Source organism: Echiichthys vipera (genome assembly GCF_963691815.1).
Source record: "Echiichthys vipera genome assembly, chromosome: 12".
In the NCBI taxonomy this organism is placed as follows: domain Eukaryota; kingdom Metazoa; phylum Chordata; class Actinopteri; order Perciformes; family Trachinidae; genus Echiichthys; species Echiichthys vipera.
Genome location: NC_139837.1, coordinates 23,116,241 through 23,140,915, shown reverse-complemented (window position 1 = coordinate 23,140,915; position 24,675 = coordinate 23,116,241). Strand labels below are relative to the sequence as shown.

Genomic DNA, 24,675 nt, shown 5'->3' with positions numbered 1-24,675 from the left:
TTTATGTATAATTGTTTAAAACTGTACTGTACCGTACTGATTATGAATTGTAATATTGTAATATTAGATTAGAGCAGGAATACGCTGCACAGTGCTCTGGCATCTTGTTCCTTCTGCTGCTCAACTCAGAGGCTCAACGAGTCACTAAAGAACTGATCTGGGAGAAGGACCGGTCCAAGATGGCGGCCGCATTTCTCGCGGCCCAACGTTCGATGCGGCATCTACTCTTTATATGTCTATGGTTCTAACGGTTGTTAACGGTTAGCTGGGTTTGACAGGTGACGTTAACCTGCCACACATTTGCAGATAAAACCTAAATTTAAAGACTTAATAGTAGTCTCTTTTTAAAAGCCTGCCTCATGCTATTCAGATGAAAGTAAAGTGAATGAATGGCTCCGTAAGCTAGCACAGATACGATTCACTGTGTGTTAAACAGACAACTCCCTTTCTTCTGGTCGTTTAGTTGATGCCAATAAGACCGTGATAACGTGAGTAGTTATAGTGAGCTGTGTCTCCCTCTGGTGGACAGATGCATGTGGATTCATTATTTCTATAGACAATCTAAGGCGATGTAGCTTTACAGTTAGTTTTTTAACTTGTTTTTTTGCAGGGTTTTCTTTTTTTTAAAACTTACATTTTTGGAGGTTTTCAATAATCAATCGGCATTTCTCAGCATTTTATATTTGAGTATATAGAAGAAGAATTACTTTATTTATCCCGCAACGGGGAAATTTTATTTTTTCACTCTTATTATTATACATGTTACAGACACAGGCCCAAAATTCACACACATGCACAGACAGGACCTATACATGCAATTAGGGAGAGATGTTAGAATGAGGGGGTTCGGTGCCTTGCTCAACAGCACCTCGGCAGTGCCCAGGAGATGAACTGGCACCTCTCCAGCCACCAGTCCACGCTCCATGTATGGTCCTACCAGGGACCCTACGGTTCCCAGCCAAGTCACCTATGGACTGAGCTACTGCCGCCCCATAGGTCTGGGTAAAGTACATTAGCAAAAGGCCTACTACAAGTATGGCCTACTACTACTTTTACTTTTTACACTCAAAGTACCAACAATCAAAGTACTTATTAGGCAGAATGGCCAGTTACAAATGATTGTATTAATGGATTATAATTATTGATGCATTCATGTGTTTTACTTCAAAGATGCAGCTGGTAAAGGTGGAGAATATTTAAACCACTTAGTACTCAGCTCTATTCAAAATCTTACTTAAGTAAAAGTACTAAAATATACCTTAAAAAGTACTTATTTTTTGCAGAATGGCCCAGAATAATATATATTATATTATTGGATTGTGATTATTAACATGATGCATTACTATGTAATGTTACACTCTAATATTGAAGCTGGTAAAGGTGGGGCTAATTTATTACATCTATTTATATACTGCCAGGTAGCTTGTGAATTTCCCCTGGGGATGAGTAAAGTCTTATTGGTATAATATTAATATCCTCATGCATTGCTTCTATTTTCTGCTATCTAAAATCATCAACTAACAGTAGTGTAGTCAAATGTATTATATTTGTCGTTAAAACTGAGTGCAGTTAGTAGAAGAACAAAGTAACAGAAAATAGAAATACTCAAGTATCTCAGAATTGTTCTGAAGTATAATATTTCAGTAAATGCTTACTTTGTTACCTTACACCACTAGTCTTACCAATGTATGGGTTTATTTTAGTTTTTGTGAATTTAAATTTGACTTATTTTAGTAAATCTAATGAACCAGAACAAACAGGAAAAACACTCTTTGGTTGAATTGGGCCCAGAACATAACTCATCAGCTTCAGCCACGTTTTTACTTATAATAATATTTATTTATTGTGTATAACTTTGTAAACATGTTACATCAGAATTCAAAGAGGAGCGGTAATCAAATAAAACTCCAGAGATCATTAAAAGCTATTTACACAGCCAGTTTAATATTCCCACTTTGTACAGTGATATTGAAAGAGAACACACTGTTGATATATTTCTTTACTGTAGCAAATTAGGTTTTAAGCAAAATATTAATACAAAATAAAGTTGCTGCATCGCACTTGCTTTGATTGATCATAAGCGTTTCATTTCAGCTTTGCATTGCTATTGTTTCCTTACATTTTTAGCGTCAGCAACAAGAATATCTCTGTGATACATGTTCATATATTCATTTTCTAAGTCATATACTGCCCTATTGTACTGTAGGTGTTCTCTACTCTCAACTTTACAGTGAAATTATTTGTAAACATGTTTTGGAATGTCAGTAACATTGATCGATATTTGCAACCATCTTGTGCATAAACTGTCTTTAAAATCAAATGCACTGGTGATTATCATCCGATAAATAAGAGCACAAGTAAGTTGGATCAGTGTTGTACATTAAAAACTATGAAACCACAAATATATTGTACATTTTGATAAGCAAAAGACATGACTCACTTTAGTTCTGTACCACAATAAGCAAGGATATTTAAGTCCTAATGTGTAATAAGGGCACTCAGTTAAACAGTGTATTAACAACTCAATCACATTGTCAGTTAATTACATCAATCCATTTCTTTATCGGTCAACACCATGCAGCCAGAGAGAAGTTAATCACCTGAACCCTGACTGATTCTTTCCTGTGTTTTGGTAAGTCAAACAAACAGATCTTTTCCAGACATAATTTACATGAAGTTATTTCACTCGTCGGCTCCATCAAAGAACCTCATTTTCTCAGAGTGCACAGAGTCTCTCAGGCGCTGGATGGATGAAGCTGTCTCACCTGAGATTGGCTCAGAAGAATCAAACATACGTGTGACTTGTTTAGTTATAACAATAGTTTCTTTGCTTTCACTTCTCTCACTCGATGTCTCCCGAACTAATCGCCGCTCGAAGACTGTTCTCTGGCTGCCCTGTGAATCCTCGACAGTCCACGATGCAGCTTTGTTAGCCTCTGACTCTAGGGGAAGGCCTCCAGCTGATTCGACATGGACAGCAGTTGTTAGCTTGGCGTGCTGTGCTTCTGGAGTTGCTTGTATATTTGATGTAATGACATGTATTTTTCCTGATTCCAGTCTTAGCGTGTCTTCAGATGAAGATGAAACTCCAGATGACAGAATGGTAATTTTTTCAGGTAAGTAGGGCTCAACTGAGATCAGCTCAGTCCTTGCGGTGGAGGTAATAATGTTACTGTGCGCCTCACCAAGCCCTGTAGTAGTGTTAGGATCAGAGTATTTGACAGTTACCTTGGTTGGAGAAGATAAGGACATGCCAACATCGCTTGTCATTGCAGAGCTTATATCAGCAAAGGCGTCTGATGACTGGACAGAATAGGTGGGACTTATTTCATCATCCACGGTTTCCCCTACTGGGCTCTTTTCATCCTTATGCTTGTCTTTTTCAGAGGTCTTAGCAGCTTCTGATGGGGAGGACAGTCCAAACCTGGGGAATTTAAACCAACCTGTCCTCTCAGGACTTTTGGTAGAATCTTGCTTTGTTGCCTTTTCCTTTGTCTCTAGTTGCTTTCCATTGGTTTCATCCGTTTCATGAATGTCCTTTGAAAGTTCAGGATTTTCTTCTACTTTTCGAACATCAAATTCAACATCAAAATTCTTGAGGATGTCACCAAATGATGTCAGAGTCACTTTTGGTGATGTACTGTCTCCCTTCGGCTCAACTTCCTTTTCCATCTGCTCTTCTTTGCATTCAGTATCAACAGGGATATGTTCATCTTCAAGGTTGGATCTTGAGAAACTCAACCGTGGCATTTTAAATGATGGTAGTTTGAATTTACTTGGCGATCCAAGAACCATACTGTCAGTCTCAGTCTTTGGTGTTTCAGAGTCTGTTATTGCTGCTTTGGACACATCTGTTTTAATATTAACACTTGGACCTTGGATGTTGACAGTAACATCCTCCTTTAGCTTTGCTCCATCAGTTTTTGATACTTGGTCTGCATCAGGTGCTTCTATGGTGACACCATAGGAAGCAAATTTTGGTGTTTTCAATGTTGGCATTTTAAATTTCAATGGTGATCCTCCAACTTCAGTCTCAGAAGCTTTAATTTCCACACTAGCTGAAGAGTCTTTGACATCAATGTCAGGGAGTTTGACCTCTGCTTTAACTCCAGGAGCTTTCATTTTCATTTCAGGTTGCCTGACTATCACTTCCCCCCCTGGAATAGACACATCAGCATGCGGAAGCTCAGCACTGACTTCAGGTTCTCTGACACTTGACTTTGAAAAAGAAAATCTGGGTAGTGAAAACTTAGTTTTTTTCAAGTTTGCATCAAGTTCTGCAGCATGTGGCTCTTCCATTGAAATTGCCCCTGAAGGTTCTTGGAATTCTGCTTTGGCTTCTGCCGATGTAAAATCAACTTTTGGTGTTTCAAGGTTGACATCATCATCCGCTTTACCACCTGTCCTTGAAAAGGAAAATTTTGGAAATGTCCAGTTTGATCGTTTCAGTTTAGTTTCAACCTCAACTGTTGGTGCAGCTGGTACAGAGATGGCACCTTCAGGTTCTTTGACTTCAACATTGGGCAGTTTGACCTCAGCTTTAGCTTCTGGTAATGTGACAATTACTTCTTCTTTCTTTGATAAACTTAAATCAATTTCAGGTCCTGTAACTTTGGGCATTGAGATGCCAAACTTTGGCATTTTAAATTTGCTTCCTGACTCTTCAAATTCACTTCCACGAGCTTCCACATCTACAGATAGGCCTTCAGTGTCAATGCTGGGTGCAGTGACATCCACCTTATCTCCATCAATTTTAATGTATTTGTCCACATGAGGTCCTTCAACACTAACCTTTGGAGTAGCAGCTCCAAATTTGGGTAATGTAAATGTTGGCATTTTAAATTTTGATGGTGATCCTTCAACACTACCTGCCTTGGCTTCAATCTCAGGAGCTTTAATTTCCACTCTAGCAGATGGTTGTTTTACTTTGACATCTGGAAGTTGAACTTCAGCTTTGACTTCTGGGAGGGTGACCTCTACATCTTTCTTTGATAAGCTCAAATCAATTTCAGGCCCTTTTACTTTGGGCATTGAGATGCCAAACTTTGGCATTTTAAACTTGCTTCCTGACTCTTCAAGTTCACTTCCTTTAGCTTTCAAATCTACAGATAGGCCTTCAGTGTCAATGCTGTGTGCTGTGACATCCACCTTAGCTCCATCAATTGCAATGTCTTTGTCCACAGCAGGTACCTCTACACTAACCTTTGGAGTAGCAGCTCCAAACTTGGGTAATGTAAATGTTGGCATTTTAAATTTTGTCGGTGATCCTTCAACATTACCTGCTTGGGCTTCAATCTCAGGAGCTGTAATTTCCACTCTAGCAGATGGTTGTTTTATTTTGACATCTGGAAGTTGAACTTCCACTTTGGCTTCTGGGAATGTGACGTCGACATCTTTCTTTGTTAAACTCAAATCGATGTCAGGCCCTTTTACTTTTGGCATTGAGATGCCAAACTTTGGCATCTTAAACTTTCTTTCCTGTCCCTCTAATTCTACATCAACTGCTGGTGGCTTGAGCTCTACTTCAGGTTGTGTGACTTCCACATTGACTTCTGGAAGAGAAACCTCAATATCTGGGAGACTAACATCAACGTTAGACTCCTTTGAAATTTGCTTTGAAAAGGAAAATTTGGGTAATGAAAACCTTGGCTTTTTCAATTTGGCATCAAGGTCTGTAGCAGGTGTCCCCTCTATCGAAAGGCCTGAGGATTCTTTGATATCAATATCTGGAACATTTACGTCTGTTTTGTTCCCTGATAGCGTTACATCAACTTTTGGGACATCAAGGTTGACATCAGCCTCAGGGGACTTTACGCCTGCCTTTGAAAATGAAAATCTTGGCAATGTCCAGCTTGTCTTTGTCATCTTGGTATCACCCTCTATCATTGTTGACTGTGAGACTGAAATTGAATCAACAGGCTCTCTAATTTCAACTTCAGGAAGTTTGACTTCAGCTTTGACTTCTGGTAGAGTAACATCTTCACCTTTTTTTGATAAACTTAAATCAATGTCAGGCTGTTTGACTTGAGGCCCAGAAAAGCTGAGACTTGGCAGTTTAAACTTGCTTTCCTTTCCTTCATGTTCAGTTCCTGTAGTTTGGATATCTATTGATGGGCCTTTACTATCAATGTTAGGTGCTGCAATGTAAACTTCAAGAACCTCTTCAGGAATTTTAATATCAGATCCATCAATTTTGACATCAGAGTCCATATCAGGCACTTCCACGGTGGCACTCTGAGTACTACCTCCAAATTTTGGGAATTTGAATGTTGGCATCTTAAATCTTGATGGTGATCCTTCTGTATTCTTTGTCGCAATCCTGATCTCAGGAGCTTTAATTTCCACTTCAGCAGAAGGTTCCTTTAGTCCAACATCAGGGAGTTTGACATCAGCTTTGACTTCTGGTAGAGTCACATCTACATCTTTCTTTGATAAACTTAAATCAATGTCAGGCTGTTTGACTTGAGGCCCAGAAAAGCTGAGACGTGGCAGTTTAAACTTGCTTCCTTTTCCTTCATGTTCAGTTCCCGTAGTTTTAATATCTACTGATGGGCCTTCACTATCAATGTTTGGTGCTGCAATGTGAACAGCAAGAACTTCTTCAGCAATTTTAATGTCGGCTTCATTAATTTTGACATCTTTTTCTGTATCAGGCATTTCTACGGTGGCACTTGGAGTACTTATTCCAAATTTTGGGAATTTGAATGTCGGCATCTTAAATTTTGTTGGTGATCCTTCTGTCCCTTTTGTCACAATGTTACTCTCAGGAGCTTTAATTTCCACTTCAGCAGAAGGTTCTTTCAGTTTAATGTCAGGGAGCTTGACTTCAGCCTTGGCTTCTGGTAGAGTCACATCTACATATTTCTTTGATAAACTTAAGTCAATATCAGGCTGTTTGACTTGAGGCCCAGAAAAACCGAGACTTGGCATTTTAAACTTGCTTCCTTTTCCTTCATGTTCAGTTCCTGTAGTTTTAATATCTACTGATGGACCTTCGGTGTCAATGCTGGGTGCTGTAATGTGAACTGCAAGAACCTCTTCAGGAATTTTATTATCAGATCCATCACTTTTGACATCAATGTCCACATCAGGCACTTCCACGGTGGCACTTGGAGTACTTCCTCCAAATTTTGGGAATTTGAATGTTGGCATCTTAAATCTTGATGGTGAGCCTTCTGTATTCTTTGTCGCAACCTTGATCTGAGGACCTTTAATTTCCACTTCAGCAGAAGGTTCTTTCAGTCCAACATCAGAGAGTTTGACATCTGCTTTGACTTCTGGTAGAGTCACATCTACATATTTCTTAGATAAACTTAAATCAATGTCAGGATGTTTGACTTGAGGCCCAGAAAAACCAAGACTTGGTAGTTTAAACTTGCTTCCTTTTCCTTCATGTTCAGTTCCTGTAGTTTTAATATCTACTGATGGACCTTCGGTGTCAATGCTGGGTGCTGTAATGTGAACTGCAAGAACCTCTTCAGGAATTTTATTATCAGATCCATCACTTTTGACATCAATGTCCACATCAGGCACTTCCACGGTGGCACTTGGAGTACTTCCTCGAAATTTTGGGAATTTGAATGTCGGCATCTTAAATCTTGATGGTGAGCCTTCTGTATTCTTTGTTGCAACCTTGATCTGAGGACCTTTAATTTCCACTTCAGCAGAAGGTTCCTTTAGTCCAACATCAGGGAGGCTGACATCAGCTTTAACTTCTGGTAGAGTCACATCTACATCTTTTTTTGATAAACTTAAATCAATGTCAGGCTGTTTGACCTGAGGCCCAGAAAAACCGAGACTTTGTAGTTTAAACTTGCTTCCTTTTCCTTCATGTTGAGTTCCTGTAGTTTTAATATCCATTGATGGACCTCCGATGTCAATGCTGGGTGCTGTAATGTTAACAGCCAGAACCTCTTCAGGTATTTTAATATCAGATCCATCTAGTTTGATATCTCCATCAATATCAGGCACTTCAATGGTGGCACTTGGAGTACTAATTCCAAATTTTGGTAATTTTAATGTCGGCATCTTGAATTTTAATGGTGATCCTTCTTTATCCTTTGTTAATGCTTTGGTCTCAGGAGCTTTAATTTCCACTTCAGGTTTGACTTCAACATTGGGTAGTTTGATTTCAGCTTGAGCTTTTGGTAATGTGATTTCTACATCTTTCTTTGATGAGCTTAAATCAATTTCCGTTCCTTTAACTTTGGGCATTGAGATGCCAAACTTTGGCATTTTAAACTTGCCTTCTGACCCTTCATGTTCACTTCCTTTAGCTTTCACATCTGCAGATAGGCCTTCAGTGTCAATGCTGGGTGCTGTGACATCCACCTTAGCTCCATCAATTTGAATGCCTCTGTCCACATCAGGTACTTCCACACTAACCTTTGGAGTAGCAGCTCCAAACTTGGGTAATGTGAATGTTGGCATTTTAAATTTTGAAGATGATCCTTCAACACTACCTGCTTGGGCTTCAATCTCAGGAGCTGTAATTTCCACTCTAGCAGATGGTTGTTTTACTTGGACATCTGGAAGTTGAACTTCAGCTTTGGCTTCTGGGAGTGTGACATCTACATCTTTCCTTGATAAGCTCAAATCAATTTCAGGCCCTTTAACTTTTGGCATTGAGATGCCAAACTTTGGCATTTTAAATTTGCTTCCTGACTCTTCAAGTTCACTTCCTTTAGCTTTCAAATCTGCAGATAGGCCTTCAGTGTCAATGCTGTGTGCTGTGACATACACCTTAGCTCCATCAATTGCAATGTCTTTGTCCACAGCAGGTACCTCTACACTAACCTTTGGAGTAGCAGCTCCAAACTTGGGTAATGTGAATGTTGGCATTTTAAATTTTGTCGGAGATCCTTCAACACTACCTGCCTGGGCTTCAATCTCAGGAGCTGTAATTTCCACTCTAGCAGATGGTTGTTTTATTTTGACATCTGGAAGTTGAACTTCCACTTTGGCTTCTGGGAATGTGACGTCTACATCTTTCTTTGTTAAACTCAAATCGATGTCAGGCCCTTTTACTTTTGGCATTGAGATGCCAAACTTTGGTATTTTAAATTTGCTTCCTTGCCCATCAACTTCCACTTCACACTCTGGTAGTTTCATATCCACTCCCCCTCCTTTAATTTCCACCCTGTCCGCTGGAATAGCAACATTTACATCCTGAAGACTGGGATCAACTTCGGGGGCCTTAACACTTGCTTTTGAAAAAGAAAATCTGGGCAGTGAAAACCTTGGTTTCTTCAGTTTTGCCTCCACCTCAACACCTGGCTGTTGCTCTATCACAATGCCACCTGAAGGCTTTTTAACTTCAACTTCTGGCAGATGAACCTCTGCTTTAACTTCTGGTACTTCAACATCCGATTGTGACGATATGTGCACGTCAGCTCCATCAATTTTGATTTCTTTGCCTACATCAGGAACTTCAGTGCTGACATTTGCAGTGGTAGCTCCAAATATGGGAAATTTGAATGATGGTAATTTCAGTTTTGATGGTGATCCTTTCACACTGCTTGAATGAACTTCAATCTCAGGAGCTTTAATTTCCACTTTAGCGGAAGGTTCTTTGAATTCAACATCAGGGACATTGACTTCAGCGCTGGCTGGTAATGTGATGTCTACATCTTTCTTTGATAAGCTGAAATCAATTTCAGGTCCTTTTACTTTTGGCCTTGATATTCCAAACTTCGGCATTTGGAACTGGCCACTGTGTCCTTCAAGTTCAATGCCAGTTTGCAAAGGTTTGATTTTCACTTCAGGTTTTTTAATCTCCACCTTTGCATCTGTAATCAAAACCTCTGCTTTTCCAATACTGGCATCGATTTTAGGGGCTGCTGGGAGTTGGATCTCAGCTTTAGTCCCTGGTGATGTGATATCTGTGTCTTTCTTTGATACGCTTAAATCCATATCAGGCCCTTTGACTTTAGGCGTAGAGAAACTGAAATTTGGCATTTTTAATTTTGAAGGTGAACCTTCTGTATCTTTAGCTACAACTTGAATCACAGGAGCTTTAATTTCTACTTTAGCAGAAGTTTCTTTTAGTTCAACATCGGGGAGCTTGACATCTGTTTTGGCTTCTGGTAGTGTGACATCTACATCTTTCTTTAATAAACCTGGATGAAATTCAGGTCCTTTTACCTTTGGCATGGACATTTCAAACTTTGGCATTTTGAATTTGCTTCCTTGTCTTTCAACATCTGTCTGCAGTGGTTTAATTTCAAGCTCAGCTTTTTCAACTTCGGCTTCTGCCTGTGGAATCAAAAATGCTGCTTTTGTCTGTGGTTGTGTGACATCGTCGATCTTTGATAAGCTCAAGTCAAATTCTGGCCCTTTTACTTTTGGAATTTCTATTCCAAACTTTGGTATTTTTAACTTTTGTCCTTGTCCAACAAGTTCACCTCCAGTCTGCAATGATTGCATTTCCATTTCAGGTTTTTTAATCTCCATCTTAGCATCTGGAACTGAAACATCTACTTTTCGAAGATCAACCTCTGGAAGTTTGAAATCAGCTTTTGTCTCTTTTATTAATTTGACATCAATGTCTTTCTTTGATTGGCCTAAATCAATTTTAGGTCCTTTCACTTTTGGAATGGAGAAACCAAAATGTGGCATTTTAAACTTGCTTCCTTTCACATCATGTTCACTTCCTGTAGTTTTCATATCTATTGAAGAGCCCTCAATGTCAATGCTGGGTGCTGCAATGTGAACTGCATACCCCTCGTCAGGGATATGAATATCAGCTCCATCGATTTTGACATCTTGGTCCTTATCAGGTACTTCTACAGAACTGTTTTGTGTACCAATTCCAAATTTTGGTCGTTTGAATGTTGGCATCTTAAATTTTATTGGCGATCCGTCTGTACCTTTTGCTGCAACCTTTATTTCCGGAGCTTTAATATCCACCTGAGCAGAGGGTTCTTTTAGTTCAACTTCAGGGACTTCTGGCAGTGTCACATCTCCATGTTTCTTTGATAAGCCAAAATTAATTTCAGGTCCTTTTACTTTTGGCATTGTGATTCCAAACTTTGGCATTTCGATCTTCCCTCCTTCGAGTTCAACGTCAGTCGGCAAAGGTTTGATTTTACCTTCAGGTTTTTTAACTACCACCTTTGCAACTGGAATCAAATCTTCTGCTTTTCCAAGACTGGTATCAATATTAGGGGCTTCTGAAAGTTTTACTTCTGCATTAGCTTCAGGCAATGTGACATTGCTTAAATCGTATTCAAACTTTTTTATTTTGGGCATTTTTATACCAAATTTTGGCATTTTAAACTTGCCTCCTTGTCCATCAAGTTCACCTTCAGCCTTCCAAGGTTGGGTTTCCAGTTCAGGTTTTACAACCTCTAATTTTTGCTCTGGAATAGAAATATCTACATTTCCAAGAGTAGCATCTACTTCAGCTTTAGCTTCTGGTAGTGTGATGTCTACATCTTTTTTTGATGGGCTTAAATCAATTTTATGTCCTTTCACCTTTGGCATGGATATGCCAATATCTGGCATTTTAAACTTGCCACCTTTTCCTTCCCTTTCAAGTGTTTTTATCTCAGCCCCATCAATGTTTATATCCTTACCTGCATGAGGCACATTTACACTGATGTTTGGAGCAACTGCTCCAACTTTTGGCAGTTTGAATGTGTGCTCCTCAGCTTCAACATCTTTTACTTCACAACTGATCTCTGGAAATGAGATGTCAGCCTTCGGGCTTAATGCATCAAGATTAACACCAAAACCTGTAAGCCTAATGTCAACATCCCTTTTGGCTGGTGAACCATCTGCAGAATCAATATATTCAATGCCGTCAATTTCAGGTATTTTTACATCTGATACGACTCCTTCAATCTCATTCCTTGTTTCAGTTTTTGAAATGTCTACTTCTTGGAGGAATATAGTCCGTTCTCCTTTTACATTGTCAGCTTTTTGCTCAGAGATATTTTCTTTTGGCAAGTAAATTCCAATGTCAGGAATGCTTATGTCAGGTTTTGCAATCCCAAAGCTTTTCATTGTTGCCTTTGACTTCTTTGATTTCATCGTAGCTGCTGCTTCATATTTAGATGTAATGCCATCTTTACCTTGTGTTTCTTGTGTCTGAAGCATGGCTACTTCGTGTACACTTTCTTTTCCAGGTATTATAATATGTTCTCGTTTATAAACCTCTTTGTCGCCATGTTTTGGCTCAGGTTTGTATTGCTTTTCAGTTTTTTTTAAATCTACCATGGTCTCCACTAAAAGTTCCTCTGGGGTTAAATCAGCTTGTGTGATCTTTGGTAGTTTGACTGTTGTCTTGGAGATTTCTGTAGAGGCAGTTATGTCAAATCTACTGAGGTGTGCATCATATTTTGTTTTGGTGGGTGTTTTCACTGATATTCTTTGTGCATTTGCATCGATCACTGTAATTTCTTCAGGAATAGGCACTCCACTTGTGTCAACTTTAGGCAGCTTAAATCCAGGCAACTTTGAAACTGCCTCTTTCACGCTGTCAACATCGATTGACAGTTGTACAGTTTCAGCTTGAATGTCTTCATAATGTCCCGTAAAAACAGCTTTAGGCTCTTTAATTCCTTTGACTGTGGTCCTCACAGACATGTCCTCCATACCTGGGATCTCAATGTCTTCACGTTTAGGAAGTTTTGTTATGGAAAGACTGCTTTTTGACAGTCGCTCATAAGGATCGTCTCTCACTTCTGGACCCTCAATTTTAAGCTGCTCAATTTTAGTTGTGAATTCATCAACATTTATGTTCATTTTGGATATATTTTCCTCAGTGGCAATGTCACTAAAGCCTATTTTAGGCAGTTTGAATGTTGGACCTGTCTTTGTGTCTTGTTTTTGTTGAACTTCCTTGCCTTTCTTTCTTTTTTCTTCACCTTTCTGTGGAGATTTTTGTATCATTGCAACATCAGATATTTCAATTTCCACCTTTGGTACACTCATTTCCATCGGTGTTGTCACTGATTTGGCTGTGATTACCCTTGAACTTTCACTGCTGATTATTTGGGTATTGGCATCAACTGCTACTATACTTGGGACGACATCAGATTTTTCAGTTCCAGATTGGTCTGCTATTTCAATACTTGCCCCAAGTGTTTTCAGCCTTTTTGGTGATGATTTCCGTTTTGCATCTTTCTGTGATTTATCCTTTCCCAAAATTTTTATTTTTAATTCAGACCGCTCTTTCTTCTTTTTCTTCCCATCAGGAGACTTGATTCCAGAGGGGCTTTCTTGACCAGCCAGAGCCACAGTTAGATCTTCTGTCTTCAAAGTGCTGTCTATAGTGATGAGTTCCACCTTGTGTTGAACACTTTGAGGTTCAGTCAGTATTTCATCGTTTTGGGCATGTCTTAGGTCTTCCACTACTTTCAGATTCTCGGTCACGTAGACTTGAGGTGTTTCCCCTGACGGACTTTCAAGGCACTCCGGTGAAAGTATCTGCGCAGATGTTGCGTCTGTGTCTTGGTCTTCAGATGAACTTATACGACCTCTCTTTTTCAGAACATTAAGCTTTATTTTATGCTTTTTCTTGCCTTTGAGAGCATCCTGAGATTTTATAGGTGACTCTGTGTCACTTGTAGTGGGGCTAAGCTCAAGCCTTTTCTGCTCATCAGCCTCTGAGGAACTGTGAGACCTTGTAAAGCGTGACTTTCGTCCTTTTCCAAAGGAGGGAAACTTTGGCCAAGAAATGCGGGCATCACCACGCCTTTTGGTTTTTCCTTGCTCCCTCATTTCTGGAGCATAGACGTCTTCCTCCTGTTGAGCAACAGAAATATGAAATGTCAGTTTTAGCCCAAGACTACCTATCACAAAGAGTCTGATAACTTGAAAATAGTTACAGGGATGACATCAGATTCAATGGCTGGTTCGGTCTCTGTGATGTCTGGTTTGCGTTTCAAGCAGAGCTTCACTTTGTAAGCCTGAGCGTGCTCCAGAATCTGAATGGCGTCCTCGTATGACACGTTGTCAAAATACACAGTGGCACTCAGAATCTGATCACCTGTGTAAACAAGAGCAAAGAGCAGATGTGAAGGGTCTGTCCTAAAAAGGGGACTTATATCAATATAAATGACAAACAGACAGGCTACAGTATAATTGTATGACATTAGACTTTGCAACTTGCTCTAAAAGTTTCAGTTAAGTCAATGATATTTACATGGACAAGTGTTAGAAGTAGATATTTGCAAAGGGATTTTAAATTTTCATTGGAAAATTTACAACATACATCACAAGATTTAAAAGTAGGCTGAGAGGTATTAAATTCACATAGAGATTATTTAGAGTCAAGCAGAGAAGGAATAACATTTAAGGATCCCTTTATTAAAAGTACCATGGATTTTACAATGGACTCAAATAGCAGCTTTATCAATCCTACTTTTTCATTGCAGTCGGAAAGAAAATGTTACGACAGGTGGTAATCATTTGCAGCTGCTAGTTTACCTTCTTTCAGTTTCAGACTTTTTGAGGCAGGTGACTCTGGTACCACTTCCTTAATGAAGATTCCCTCTTTCCCCCCTCCACCATAAACGAGACCCTCTGCACATCCATCTTTGGCTGTTTTCACTATCACCCCAGACTCAGGGCTGGGAACTTCCTGCCAACACATCAGAATAAACAGGTTTTAACAACTTTACCTTTTAGCTTTGCAATTCTCTTCTGCAACACAGCCTGAAGAGATTAACAGATACAGTACAGAAGAGGTGGGAAAGTCTCACCTGCAGTTTACTCATCTTAGGAGTTGAGCGCTTTTCAAACATGGACCCAAGCCCAGACTTTTTAGTTTTCTTTCCAGTCCCACTTTTGTGGTGTGGGTAATGCTCCGCTTCACACTAACAGGAAAAAATGAAAGATAAATTCTGTCTAAGCATGATACTGAAAAGATATTGCTGTTGCAGTCAGGAGTTCGGCCTTATTTAAACAGAAAAGACAGATATTTCTTCAACAGGCTTTGAGGGTTTTCGCACATAACAGGAAAGATAATACACATGCATACATGGGTATATGTATGTATGTATGTATATGAATCTGGACCATTATTGCAATATGCAACATTTTACACCACACTCTGTTAACTGGATAAAGAACCTGATACAATATATTGGGGTACTGTTTTGTGCTATCGGTAAACTTGAATTTAATTGACATGATGTTCTGTTTAAGTGACAAACAAAGTATATCAACATATCTCAGTCCGAGATTAAAAAACATTTGTATTAAATACAAGCTGTTCATAGTGAGAGTGTAGACGGGGAAATAATAAAGGGATAATGGATAGTGATAATTGAATAACTCTTTAATTTGGTGGAACAAATTATTAAATTGATGTAAAATCACAGAACACTGTCCTCCATCCAAGATTTGGTTTTAAAGGTGCTGACAGAATAATACATTTTGAGAGTGGCAGCCAAACACAGCAACACGCCAAACGTTAATGTAAACATATCTTTGCTAACTCCACCATGTGTACACATTATTGAGACGTCACAGTAATTGTGATGTATGATTAAATTGTCCCCAGTGAGTGAGGCATATAAGAAAGTGACTGTTTGTGGGGTATTCAACAATACAATGTGACATTTCTAGTAACTTTTATATAATTTCAGTTATTCTTAATTGGTAGTAGGATACGTGTATTTGAGCTTCATGTGGATTTCAGTAGTCTTGGTCACAAGCGTATTTTTCTAACTTCATTTGTCTCCGGCCTAAAGATCATTGAATGACTCAGTGTGTTCAGTGTTCAAGTGTGTTCAGTAAACAGGGTGTAGACTGCTCTTTGTAGTAACCTGGTCTCTAAAATGTCATGTTACAAAGAAAGACAGTTTCCCCAGTTGAGGTGAGATATAAAGAGAAATCCAGTGATTTCCACTGAAGAAACCCGGTCTCTTGTTCATGTTTCTATCTTAACTTCATATCCAGGTTATTGAAGTGCATGTAAACAGGTTCTCTGATTTATTGCCTTGACCTGATTTCTTCCCTGTAACCTGGTTTCTTGTGTCAGTGTAACATAGTGGTGTGTTGATGCTCTCTACCTCTCTGTCAGTGTATTTTTCAGTCTCAGGATACTCCTCAACGGGGGATGATCCTTGAGGACGTGGTCTCTCTCCCTCCGTGAACTGAGGTGGCTCGTCACATGTCTGAGTGGACATAAAGGTCAGTCAAAAGAGTTGTATCATTTCAAAGACATGGCATGACAAGTGAGTCCTTTTCAGTCAGACACCGTTTCATGTGAACAGCATCTCCTCTCCTTCAGCCTCCTAATAAACTGTTTTAATGGTAAAAACTCACATAGCTGCGACTGCAGCATGAACTCCCAAGGTGTGAAGAAAACTGGATCACAAACAGTGTGATAACACCTTGCTATGCCAAAGGCAGCATTAGCTCTGTGTCTGGCTGATTGGCATTTAGTAATTGTCACATTAGTGGTTTGTTTCCAGGGATGGCAACGTTGGTCCAGAGCAAGTTATGTAAAATATAATTTGATGTATTCACATATAATTTGGTACAGAGATTAATGGTCCCCGATTAATTCTAATGACGCTGGTGATCCTCTGAGTGCTCACCTAGCACCACCAACAGGTCAAACGGTTCATGACATGATATTTCTGAAGCTACTAACTGAAATCCTGTTAGCCTCAACCATACTTTGTCATTAATGCTTAAAAAGGAAACTTTTGTTAAATGTTGATATGTTTCAGTAACATGATGACCTCTATACACAAGTATTGTTGTTTCTGAATGGTTCAATTTCAAAATACACAGGCAATAAATGCAGTCCTGGATGTTTTCACACCTTTCTTTCATTAGCTAATACAGTGCATCTAAAACTTTTTATTAATGTACCCTATTTTTAATATTTTTCATTATGTGTCTGATTTACTAAAACACTACAAGCTTGTAACTGAAAAACACTTTAATGTTACATTTCAAATATTTAATGTGAACATGTCACGATCATATTAATGATTGCATTGAAAAATCGGCACGTTGAATATAAAATGTGGTTTATTCGAACATATATTTACGTTTATGGAACTTATTATAGTACAATTATTTTAAGAATTATGCATGACAGACGCTTTAAAACAATCTCATATACCCCCTGAAGTAGTCCAAAGTACCCCAGGGGTACACGTACCCCCATTTGAGAAACAGGGCTAAATCAATAGCAAATATGAAAGCGAAAGATTATTTATATCATAGCAGTAATTTCAGCTTATCAACTTAATAGTTTTGAACCAGCTCAAGAAAAGTAAGGTGTGTCAAATTTAGGCTACTCTTGTTATTTCAGGGTGTCATATTTAATCAACATGTAGGTAAATATAAGTGTCGTATCAGGCTCGAGCTCAGGATCGGGGCTAAACATAGTTGATCAGGACATCCCTACTCATAACTTAGAAAACCTTTTAGTGACAGATGAAGACAGAAAAAAAAACAGAAACACATAAACTAAGAGACAAAGTTCACTGTCAGTCACAGTGGAGTCACTCACAGAATCGTCCTCTGCACCGGGCTCTGGTGCTCTCAGCCTCCGACCAGCTCCTGTTCACAAGAAAACACAAAAATAGACAAAACATAAATACCAAAATAACATCTGATACGACAGCCACTTATTATAATAGGATTTCTGTAAAATGCAGAGCTTCACTCAGCAATATTAAATAACTTATCACTTGATTTTATTGTATGGATGTGCACAAAAAAATGACACTCTAAAGTGAGTAAACACACAAAACAACAGAAGTTAAGCACTGGTGTTTATCTTCATTTCTTTCCCCCCGTCTGACTCCTGAAAGTTGTTCTAAGGCTCAGAGAGACACTGGAGCCGATGATGAGACTATTTAGAGTTCTTCCTGGCAATAATTCCTCCTGGGAGCCGCTGCCGCCTTTGTCTGTTAAGTGATCCGCTCTATTGATTCACAGATAAGATCCCATCTCAGCCCCTCAAGGCTGGGGAAAGGGAAAGTCTGACTCCAAATGAATTTGGTTAGTCAGATTAATATTATTATTATTATTATTATTATTATTAATATTATTATTATTATTAGCCTCTTTGAAACCTACCCTCTACTTGATTTCAATGCATGTGAAAGTAGATTCCCAAATTAATAAGTTTACATAAATCAAAGCTTGATGATGTGGAGAAATATTGTTGCTCCATCCTCCGCAATTTCTGTTGGTTTAGATCCTCACTGGCTAATTCATTCTTATCACCATTAAGACGCCATCAAGCGGTGGACGTGGTCGTTAGGAATTAGGTTTAAATAAAAGTAACACGGCTGTCTTTGTCAGCACTAAACTCAACCTCAAATCATGAAAATAACTTAAAAAGTCATCCAAAATATATAATGTGTGTATCTGCAATGCTGGATTAAAATATTTGGAGTTCAGTTCTTTGGACCGATTTTAACAAGAACAATATAAAAACATTACATTAAATTGTACAGCATTATTAAAAGAGTAAGCTGTCAGTATGGGAAGCCAGTGAACAAGGTTACAAGAAGTTATTTATGTATTTGGGTCATCTGCCTTTTGCTCCCACAGTAGTTTAGTCAGTTAGTAGGTCTTTATGTTCTGTATCAAATAGCTACCACAAGAAGAGACCAAACTCTCTGTCAAGTCATTGATGCAAAATATGTATGTTATTCTGGAGTTTGTTATTTATTTTAAAATCTACAACTAAACATAAATAATCCCAGTATTGAACACATTGCAGCACCACAGTTTGCACCACTGACACTCCACCCACTGCTTTAATACATGTCATGTGAAAGCTCTGATTGTGTAAGTACATTAGAAGACAGAGACTGATGAAACGTCCTACTGTATCAGGGTGTGTTTCTGCCTCAAGCTGATAATCCAAGAGAGTTCGAGGAGCTATCAAACGACGTTTATAGCTCTGAAACTGAAAATATACCTGAAACACAACCTGCACTGTCAGCGTAGACAAACATCGCTCTGACACCAGCACCAGGAAAAACATCCAAGAACATTAATCTGACAGAAAAGTAGACTCTGAACGCAGCAATGGTCTAGACGTGATGAGAAATATAATAACCAAGTCTCTACAGCTGCCCGCACCATGCTTCTCATCACCATACCCTCAAAAACAAAAAAACTCCTAGAATTTCAATGTAAGAGCTCATTACGTGGAACCAGGAGACTCACCGAGCTTCTGCGGCTGCTGTTGTTTGTTCAACTCCTGGATATAAACAGAGGTTTTAAAAGCACCACGTCCAAACTGCTCTTAAACATTCCTGCTGTGAGTGAGACTGCCAAAGTACTTTAAGTCATTTGTTCAGTCTCAGATGGACCAAGGAGGCGGGGCACTTTGAGGTTGCAGTCGTACCTTGTCTGTTGTGTCACTGCCAAACTGAATTAACTGAATAAAGTCCTCATGTTGACTTTGGTTCAGAGACTTTGCGCCACGTATACTTAAAATAACCCCGCATTTACACTAATCTGTCATTAGTTGATAGCACTCCTCTTAAAATGTCTTCATTAATTAATTAAAGGGAAGTAAAACCTCCTAAAAAGTCTTTAAAATTTTTAATTTTTTAACAGTTTACTTTCTAATAAAACCACAAATACAGATATGGAACAATCAATTTTTTTGTTTGTTTTGGGATTATATCATATGCTATCATGCCAAAAAAAAAAAAGTACCTGCAGTGATATGGTATGTAACGTCAAAACAATATGAAAATGTCTATTGTATATACTGTGTTTCTATCATAATATCAGAAATAATATTTACATCATATGGGCGACGCTTGCATGTTATGTTTATTTCGCACTAACATTCTTAATCTATCTTTAACCGCTTGTCCCTGTCGGGGTCACGGGGGGGATGGAGCCGATCCCAGCTGACATTGGGCGTGAGGCGGGGTACACCCTGGACAGGATGCCAGTCTAACCTAACACGTGCATGTCTTTGGACTGTGGGAGGAAGCCGAGGAACCCGGAGGGAACCCACGCAGACACGGGGAGAACACGCAAACTCCACACAGAAGGGCCCCCCGCTGTGAGGCGACAGTGCTAACCACCACACCACCGTGCCGCCCTAATGTTCTTAATAAACTGAGAAAATACTTTTAATTTGTTGCCTTGTCCTAGTGGGGAATTTTGTTTACAAAAACAAACACATTACTTTTAATTAAGTAGAATCGGAGGTAATGAATCAGGGGACCTTTAATGGAATCTGGAGAAACTTAATGAACAACTCATTAACAAATCTATGCAAAAAGCACATTAAAAAGTCCCTTAATTATCTTTTTATCAGTATCAATGTGAGCAGGCTGATGTTAACGCACAGTACAGTGCAACCACACAGTATTGTTAGTGAGCAGTTGAACTAATGGAAACTATTCAAGGTTTAAGAGAGTGTAAAGTCCATCAGTCTACAGCTAAAATTATAACCTGCTGTAGAGGAAACAATGTGCTTCTTCAAATGCAAACAGGTTAAAGAGAGAGAAGGATTGTTGGTGTTTGCTTCAGCTGTGACAAACAGATTAGATGGAGGAGACACACCTAGGAACAGGAAGTACTTTGACATTGAAACAGTGAGGCGGAAAAGAGTCTGTTCTGTCAAACCAGCACATAAAAATATCTCCACAAGTTTCAAGGTACATTTTCTTGTTTTACACAAGTGTGTTTACAGCTACAGAATTAGTGTAACTGAATTAACCGTAGCGGCTGAAAACTGTCATGCGCCATGTCTCAACACAGCTTCTGTAGTAGTGAATCATGGCATCAGTGAGCTTTGTGGAGGGTTCAGGCTCTGCTTGGCATGACTGGATGATGTATTTCTTTTGTTATTCAGCACTTAATTCAGGCGGATGTCCAGTATTCCTGCCCCAGCTCCTGGCACTGCACATGTAGAAACTCCTTTCTCAAATATTTGTCATATGGGCGCTGCAGAGGGCCTGATAACGACTCTCACTGCTGGCTATAATTGTCGAAATAAAATCACTTAGTAGAACTATTTACTTGTTTAACTTAGCAAATATTAGATCATGTCACAATATTATGGTATAAAGTTGCTGCCCGATGTTCTAATTTGACTTTAATGGTGATATTCTGCAAATATATAAGAACAAGCAGTGGATGCTGAAGCCTTTTGTAGTGCAGATCCTGCATGATTCATATTTGGGTGCCACTGCAGCTCTGGATTTGGGTGTGGCTCGTCCCTCAGTGCTGCTGTGACGAAGACTGAGGCTTATAAACTACTGCGGCTGTCTGCTATTAGACAACACTGATGAGGACACTTAAAGTCATCTGTCCGAACACAGTGTCGTGACAGTGAACCTCTCATACACATGCTTGCCTTGGCACTGATTTTACATCACAACATCTTACAAAAACAAATAATATATTCCTAGATTTATAATCAGTGAGTAGATTAACCCTTGACTGAAAAGCCCCATGTTATTGTGTTAGTTAGCGTGTCCTCAGCTGACCTCTTACGTAACCACCTACTTCAGTTTCCTTGAAAAGCTGCCTGAAGCTCTCCTGTTCACTAAACTAATATCAAGTAATACAGCTCATTATTAGGGCTCTTGGATTGGGATCCTGCTCATTTCTTTGGCATAACAAACGTCGGTCTGTTTCAGACAAGCCCCTTTCACTGGAACACTGTTTATATGGTTCCAAATTATAATAAGATTTGAGCGAAGGAAGTAAAAAAAAAAAAAGAGAGAGAGAATTAGATTTTCTGCATGAATTATACGAACATGCGACTGCAAAAGCGCATGCTTTCAATCTAGTACTCTGGTTGCAAACTTACAGCGAGTTTCATCACAGCTTTGGAATTCATTTCTTAATCTGCGTGGCCACGACATACATTACACAGAAAACACAGCAATCTACACCTGGGCTGAGCTGTGTTTGCAAACACTGCTTTGTGTTTGTTTAGCCTTGCATGCCTGTAGCACAAAGTGACTCAGATTTCATCAGGATCATTTTAGTTGAGTTACTTGATTGAAATGTAAAAACCGATATTAAACCGATTACTGCCAAAATTGTTCACTAACAACCACAGCTATGTAAATAATGTGTTTTCTTCCATTTAATTCACTTGTGTTGTTGAGAATTGATTCCAAGTATTTCAAAGTGCCCTTAATCTGCATTTAGCCTGGGTTGAAGTGTTTAATAATGGTCTAATTCTTTTCCTCCGTGACAAAAAATGTAAATCAAGATGCAAATTGATTAAATACGAGTTCCCCACAGCCGGTCAAACTTGTGTAAAAATTGTCAATTAAAATGTGCATATAACACACATGATGCTCTGTGCAGGTTAAAACAAATGCTCAGATTGACTCTTCTCACTGTGCTTGACATCAGCTACACAAACTATTCAAGTGTTGTGATATTGATTTAAATGCAGGATTTTGGTTCATAATGGTTCCTAATGGATCAGTGTGATTTAGCCTCCATAGCTGAGCCCGTCTGTCTGGGTCATTTCCCAGCAGTAAACTAAGATCTCTCTCTCTCTCTGTCTCTCTCGCTCTCTCTCTCTGTCTCTCTCTCTCTCTGTCTCTCTGTCTCTGACCTTGAGCTTCGCCTAAAGCCTCTCAGAGCAGCACAAACCTCCCCACGTCTTCAGGCAAATTCAATTAAAAGTAGGAGCAGAGGAGAATTGTGGGAAATGCAAAGGAGCAACATAGAAACACAGCCAGTATTTTATATTAATAATTCAGCAGACAGCAGATATTTGCCTCCTTTTTGCAGCAAACATTTACCTGAGACCTCTCCTCAACACCAGCCAACACAAGATACAACAATAAAATGTCTTTGATATAATATATAATGCAGTGATGTCCTCTCAGAACACTAAAATAGTTTCTAGGTGCTTGAACTAGGTAGTTAAAGGAGTCACATTACTAATCCCAGTAAGACTCCTGATCATATATCATCCCTATTTAATGTTTGTGATGCAGCGATGTTCAAATTTTACTGTTTGATTTATTCATCCTCGGTGAGCACTCCTGCCCTTTAGAAGAACGAGGTTCATTTTAAAGCCAGACGACGTCTTTATAATAGCTGCTCAGGCACGGGAAAACATCCACTGAAAGCAAACAACTGAATAAATCATCCTCAAATGTGTATATTAGATCCACAAGAACTACTTCCAGGTGAAAGCTTTTAAAACAACTGTTGTCTGCAAAAGTGACTTGTGTATTAAATGTGTTTTTACAGATTCGCAGTTTCAATCACGATGAATAGTAACACATCTATTTTCTCCCAACGTGATTTCAATACTAAAAATATCATCGCTATGTCATCAGTAATCAGACTATTCACCTTTTTATAAATCATGTAAGCAGATCATCGTCTTACATTTCATAAACAACTAATTCCCCTCTGATTCCCTTAAACTTTTAATAATCATGAAAATCCATAATGGCATTTTCAAGAGAAAGACTGAGCAGTGTACGATATAATATAAAATAAAATGCATTGTGTCGGTTTTGCAGCTTTCAGCATCCTAAACTTCCATAATTGTTTTCTAGTTACTACATAGAAAGTGATGCAAGGCTACAGGTAGAAGCTCTTCCATCTTTCACATAAATCCTGCAGCCTTACAGTTTGGATATGTGGAGGGTTTTTTTGGGGAATAGTTATCTCCCCACATTTCAGCAGCTTTTTCATGTTTACTCCCAAGAACTTATCCTCTATCAATGTTTCTGCTTTGCTGAACCGCCGCAGTAACCGAGTCTGCTTGCCTTCCAGCTTCAAACATACAGCGGGACAGGAGACCGGGAGAAGTGCAGAGCTGCCTGACATCGTCCATGATGACATCTTCAAACACTCCCCTGCGCTCTGCAGACACACCCAGCGCTCACTGCAGGTCAGCAACACAACTCAGCATCAGCACCAGCACTCACTCGCACACTCACTGTCTCTCATCGTCACAACACACACTAATCTCTCTCGCTGCAATACTGAGCACTGCTGCTGCTGAAGTAGTACATTTCTCAGGGGGGAAACGGCACAGGCAAAGTGGTAGAGAGAGGGAAAAGACAGCAGAAAGATGCCCACCCGTCCCTGAGGAGGCGGCGTGCCAGTTGGGGAAGGCCAGATGGAAACAGTCGCACATGACTGCAGCGGTGGTGGCAGCGGCGACAGCAGAGATGAAGTCCTGGGTCGGGCAGGCAGGGGGGATGGAGGGAGGGAGGGTGGTGGTGGAGGAGGGTTAGGCAGGTGCTGCTGTTGCTGCTGCTGCTGCTGCTTCACCCCCCCGGCTCGTCCTGGATCAGCCTGTGTGTGCAGGTCGCTAGTCACAGCGCAGCGAGGGATGAGTTGCAGAAATAACCAGCGAGAAATGAGAGTGAGAGAGCCGGATGATGCCTCCCTCCGAGCTCAGAGCTGTCCACCAAGTGAAGGAAACTCCCTCGCCTGCCAAGTAAACATGGACCTCCAGCACAGCACGCTAACTTAATTATGGGAGGAGCTGTACCCCCCCCCCCCCCCCCCCCCAACATACAAAGACACATCCCTCAGTTCTCCTTCTCCTCCTCCTCCTCTTCCTCTCTTTCCCTACCTCATTGATCGGCCTAATCGGACAAGGACAATCACGATGTCAGCTTCTGGCTGCAGCGGTGATGCGATGGGGGTGAAACGGTTTATTGACATGGAGCCATAACTCAATTTGACGCTGTGTACACTTAGTTTAAAACCCTTCAA

General features: G+C 39.6%; 1 protein-coding gene across 1 annotated transcript; it reads right to left on the bottom strand.

Annotated features, from left to right (window-relative positions):
- Window positions 1–2,081: 2,081 nt before the first annotated feature.
- LOC310954933 (uncharacterized protein) lies at window positions 2,082–24,204 on the bottom strand. The gene is made up of 7 exons (XM_083924622.1): window positions 24,031–24,204; window positions 17,483–17,532; window positions 16,023–16,127; window positions 14,709–14,822; window positions 14,434–14,587; window positions 13,833–13,993; window positions 2,082–13,749 (listed from the first exon to the last, which is right to left on the bottom strand). Exons 1-7 carry the CDS (start codon window positions 24,086–24,088, stop codon window positions 2,683–2,685), a joined length of 11,709 nt encoding a protein of 3,902 aa, XP_083780748.1. The 5' UTR covers window positions 24,089–24,204; the 3' UTR covers window positions 2,082–2,682.
- Window positions 24,205–24,675: the final 471 nt, after the last annotated feature.

Excerpts from the sequence above, each read along its gene's own strand:
- LOC310954933 (XM_083924622.1), bottom strand. The coding sequence starts at position 24,088 with ATGTGCGACTGTTTCCATCTGGCCTTCCCCAACTGGCACGCCGCCTCC. Across the intron at positions 16,128-17,482 it reads CCGGTGCAGAGGACGATTCT|ACATGTGACGAGCCACCTCA; the intron begins GTGAGTGACTCC and ends ATGTCCACTCAG. Across the intron at positions 14,823-16,022 it reads AAAAATACACTGACAGAGAG|TGTGAAGCGGAGCATTACCC; the intron begins GTAGAGAGCATC and ends TTTTCCTGTTAG.